The 5,409-nt window shown below is 43.7% G+C and overlaps 1 protein-coding gene across 1 annotated transcript; it reads left to right on the top strand.

Moving 5' to 3' along the window:
* Window positions 1–407: 407 nt before the first annotated feature.
* Window positions 408–803, top strand: O0I10_012997 (uncharacterized protein; the record flags this gene model as incomplete). The annotated part of the gene is made up of 1 exon (XM_058492870.1): window positions 408–803. One exon carries the CDS (start codon window positions 408–410, stop codon window positions 801–803), a length of 396 nt encoding a protein of 131 aa, XP_058336364.1.
* Between the last annotated feature and the right edge of the window lie 4,606 nt (window positions 804–5,409).

Genomic DNA, 5,409 nt, shown 5'->3' on the forward strand with positions numbered 1-5,409 from the left:
CGCATTATCATGCACGGCAGTGTCTTTTCCCTTTTTACTTTTTTCCCACTGGGTTTTTTACACAGGGTTTTTATGACTACGCCAACCACGTGCATCACACTTCTCATTCTTCACACTTCTTCTACACCTTCCTGCTCACGCATCCTTCAATCTGGAGGGGGGTAATGTCGTATTCTCAAGATCTCACCACCATCATCTTTCATACTCAGCATGATTGCATCATCACATCTATATACACAACGTGTAGTCATCCAAAATAAACTTTGTCTTCTTTCTCTTTATCGAGTCTCACGGACACTTACTGTTACCAGTTCTCGCTCTACAGCTATCACACACACACACACACATCTCTATCTCCATATATTACATTTTTTTCCGTGAATACTCTTTTTTATCTTTTTTTCATCATGTCTTCTCCTAACAACAACACCCCTGCCAACAACTCTGCCAATGGCAACAACTCTGCCCATGGCAACAACCTGCCTGGCAACAATGCCGCTACCTCAACTGCCAACAACATGCCTACGACTACGGGTAGTGTTGAGCTTACGGGCGCTCGTGCGTCAAACCACCGGGATGACGTTTCGGTCATTCGTGAAAGCATTGCTAGCACGAAGGCCAAACTCACTTCCTTGGCCGTGACCCAAGCCCAGCTCCTCGCGCAGCCTACGTCACAGGAAGTTCAGCAGCAATTGCAGGATGTGACAAACCAGCAAAAGCTCTTGTTGGATGGCTTATCGGTCACGAAGAGCATTCTTGAAGAGCTCACGGGAGATACACCATCTGTTACTGGGTCCATGTAATTTTGCTGGTACCAAAAAGTACTGTTTTTGCGGTACCCCAATTTGCAGTACCTGTGGTAGTAGTTGTGGTAGTTGTTGTGGTAGTTAACCGCGTAGCACTTGAGAAACCTTGCACGTGCTATTCCGGTGCCCGGTAGCCACCGCACAAAGTTCAATATATCACACCAACATGAATGTGACGATGATTTTAGGGTATGTTACACCTGTATGCTTATATAGCTTGTTGTTGTTGTTGGATCCCTAATACAAAAGTACCTCATTGCAAACCAAGAAAACACGTATACGTTAAACTTTTTTCAATATAAGATAGAATCGAGCAGATATCGATACCATATTGAAATGGCTAAACAATGAGAAATAGCCAAAAAGAGATGATGATAAAGAGTACCGTGATGTGATTTATTCCAATTGAGAGCACTTGACTATATACGCTTGTTATGGACGATAGTGTTTAGAAGCCAATGATGATATCTTCCAAACGGATAATTCGAATAAGATGGCGAGCATTGTGTTGTGATGATGGGATCCGAAAATGGATAAGGTGATCATGTAACCGTGCAATTCATGCATGTGAGATTTGCCACGATAGAGTAGAGGATCTCCCTATTGTAAAGTAGTAGTCCATAGCCATCATTTGTTATTGCTTACCTCATACGTTGTGCCATCTTCTTGTACGTGAGTAGAATACTCGGTTACATGAATCCTATTCCCAAGCATAACATTACCTAGAAAAAGACATAGATCAGCCGCGTATGGTAGAAGTAAACGGGTTGACGCATCCGACGTAGGTGTTTGATAACTCGTATAAATATCAATTGTGGATTCTCATCTTCCTCGTCAAAACCCTGAATTTTTATTCATTTCACAGACTCCTAAGCTAAAGATAAGGTGCTTCGAGCTAACTAGCGATGGTACATCCTTGCTCATGCATTCTCGAATTCTACCAGTTTTATCTATGTCCGCTTCAATTCAACCTACAAGCTTCCCTCAGTTTCCCAGTGGTGATGCCGTTATCACTGTGCCAGCTGCAGTTGATGGTTCCGGTGCTTACATGTATCCAAAAGCCGAAATTGGATGGTCCCTTCGCCAAGATAACATGACAACTACTTCTCGAGGCAAGACGATTTCCAAGCATTGTCTTGGTGCTTTACGGTGCATGGATGGTGAATGCATACGCTACAAGGTCGATATACGCCCAAAGACAACAAGCGATGGCCGTTCAAAGCAAGAAAACGATGGCTGCGGGCAATGCAAGAAGCGCCTGGCACATATCAGTTGCTCGTATGTCGCGCGCGTTGTCTATGTTGGAGATGTTTGTCGACTGGAGCCAGGGAAAAAACCAGGACAGGATCGTCATACTCATGGCCAATACATGGCGATTCATCTCTCTGCCGATCAAGAACAAGAGCTTGGAACCTGCATTGAAGCAAATCCTGGAGCAACACCGAAAGATCTGATCCTTGGCATGAGCAGCGCAATCGGCACCACATTCCCATCGGTTCGCAATATCAATCCCATGTTGCAAAACATCGATCGGTTGGGCTACCATGTGAGGAAGGAAAAGAAGAAGGCTGTGACAGAGAAGAATGAGTCCGGGATCGAAGTAAGGACGGCTATTCAAGAGCTGTATCAGGTGCAAGAAGACTTTTCGGACATGTTTGTCAGCTTCGATTTAACAAAAGGCAACACAGTAATCGGGTTTCGCCCACCTGCAATTGCTGGAGTCATCAACCTTCAAGCATACCCTATGATTATGGATGCAACATTTACCGTATTCCAAAAGGGGTTCTATTTATGCACCACCGTTGTATATTGTCAAGAGATCCAAAAGTACGCAACCATCTTCTCGGCTGTGATTGATGGATTATCGCAACGCAATTTCAAGGCATACTTCATGAGACTGTTCGATGTCTATGATATCACTTTTGATGGAAGGAGGGACATTCTTGGCATTATCATGGATTTTTCGGATGCACAGAGAGGAGGCTTCATTCAAGCATACCATGAGATCACTGCACGAGATGATGGGATCAAGTATGTCAAAGGATGCAGGGTGCACTTCAAGCGAAATGTCTTCAAGATGGCCGAGGCATACAAGCAGCAACATGGGGGAGAAAAAACCAGGAAGAAGGAAATCAGCAAGCTTGCCACCTCTTTGACACTTGCTAAAACAGAAGATGAGTACAATGCCATCCTCAGCAACCTGGCAGAGAAGTTCCACATAGCCAAGAGTTGGATCAAGTGGTGGAATCGCAATGACGTGCGTACAACAATCTTTCCAGCCGTGTCAGCCATGAAGCAAGATCTTCAAGACCATCCAACCACTGACACCAACGCGGTGGAATCCTTCCACAATGAAGTTTACCGAAGGATGAAGAAGAGAAGTACCAGTCTGGTGACCAATCTTAGGAGGACGCTCCAGCTAATCCAACACGATGACTTTGCAATGGACAACTATCTCCAAGGAAGCTCATATTATTATGGCAAGCAACCAAAGAAGTCCAAGAAAAAAGCCAAACGCAAGCATGTTGGAGATCCTGATCACCGTACTTCAAAGAAAAGGAAGGTCAAGGCTGCTAAGTATGTTAACGATGGTGATGCACCATGCACAGTCGACGCAATGAAACGTGCAAACAAGAAGATTGATGCTGGTGCCAAACGCGATGCAAGGCTATCCAAGAAAAAAAGGCTCTCCAAGAAGTCAAAGAAAAAGAAGAAGCATTACAAAAGCTCTAAGTCACAACGAAAGCATGCACACGGCAAATACGAAGGTAAATAAGGCACATGGTGAGTGAACTAGACATGATCATTGACAAATATTATTAGATCCCAATGCTCTTTCTGATGATCATAATTGTGATCGTAGCCTCCTTTCTGAACATTTGTATCAGGATGAATACCAAGAAGGTATGTTAAGGCAAATGGCAATTGAGACATTTTTGTACATATGATACTAATTTACAAACGCTATTAGACCCCAACGCTTTCTCTGATGCGTCGCATTGCAATCGTAGTCACCTTTCTGCTCATTCAGAACCTGAGGATGATTATATAGGTAAATCAAGGCCCATAGCAATTGGGACATTCTTTATTGTACATGACGAAGATGATTAATAATTGACACATACTATGCACTAGATCTCAACATGCTTTCTGACTCTGATTTGGATTGCAACAACAGCATTCTTTCTGATCGTCTATCAGTACGAAGTCTTGCTCTGGAGATCTGTGGACCGGACTTTAATCTCATGGACCTTGATTGCCATGGCAACGGCGAAGCAAGAAACTCAATCGATAGCAAAGAGGAACGTGATAAACTTGTTTTTGGCGATATGTGGAGACCGGGATTATGCGATCCCCCAGAGATTGACATTGCACGGGCTGTCCAAGATACGGTGCACTTGTACCATGAGGGATGTCTACTGAACCTCTATCACAACATGACGTCTTGCTATATTGACGCGCCATTTGAAATGCTTATGCAATCGGTCTTTCCAATTTTACGTCATGAAGGTTACTATCCCTTTGATACAAGCAACCTTGTTGATCGTAATCTTGATCGTTCACTCAAGTTATACAATTATCACAACCTCGGTGCCCGATACGAAGCTTCCAAATCTTTTCGATCGTTCATTTGGAAAGAATTCCCTGCCTTCAAGCCATCAATGACAGCCGATGTTGATGAGTTCTTCCGGTCCTTGCTGGAAAAGGCATCAACGCGTCTACGCCAAATTTTCACATTGGATTTTACAAGAAAGACCGTATGCCCCAAACATGGAGACCTTGGCGTTGGCCGTGACAAGGATAACGAAACAGTGAGAACCATAAGCCCATATGAAATCCGGACTCGCGATCTTTCGGCAGCCAATAGCAAGCAGGTTAATGATACAATCAATGCTGTGCTTGGAAGAAGCAAGGTCGTGAGATGCCCAACGTGTGATGGTCAAGCAGAACGGAAGAGTGTGGCGGTATATCATCCACCATTTACTTTTTTCCATGATGGTTCAAATGCCGCGGGGCATCCTCAAAACATCCCGTTTCCATCAACAATCACCATTCATGGGGAGCCATACGTCTTGCACGCGAAGATAATATCAACTTGGAAAGAAGGCATGCATTTCTTCTGTCATGGCAGCATACTACAACCAAACGGAAAGTTATTCCTGGGTGAAATCGACAATTTGGATAAAGCAGTGAACGTGATCCAAGAAGCAGATAGGGATATCCCAACGAGGCTTGCCAAAACGCCTGATTGTACCGTAATTGTGTGCTATCGAAGGCAGCAAATATCGCCAACCGCAATTGACAAGTTATTTGAAGATATAAATTACTTTGCCGGAACCTGTGATGGGGACAATGAGCATCCTCCTACTTCCCATTAAGCAGCATCTACCATCATTGCTTAATAACACATGTCATCATCATCAATCTATATTTTTATTTCAGTATAAATAAAGGATTTATCTACATTAATGGCCATCAGCAGCTTTATATACAATCCCAATCCATGCTAATTCACTCACTTGAAGATAGCAATGAAGAAACAATGGCTTATCACGTGTTTAGAAAGTTGAGCATGGTCATTCCGGTGGCTACCGGGCACCGG

This window comes from Lichtheimia ornata (genome assembly GCF_029851405.1).
Source record: "Lichtheimia ornata isolate CBS 291.66 chromosome Unknown scaffold00198, whole genome shotgun sequence".
Taxonomy (NCBI): Eukaryota; Fungi; Mucoromycota; class Mucoromycetes; order Mucorales; family Lichtheimiaceae; genus Lichtheimia; species Lichtheimia ornata.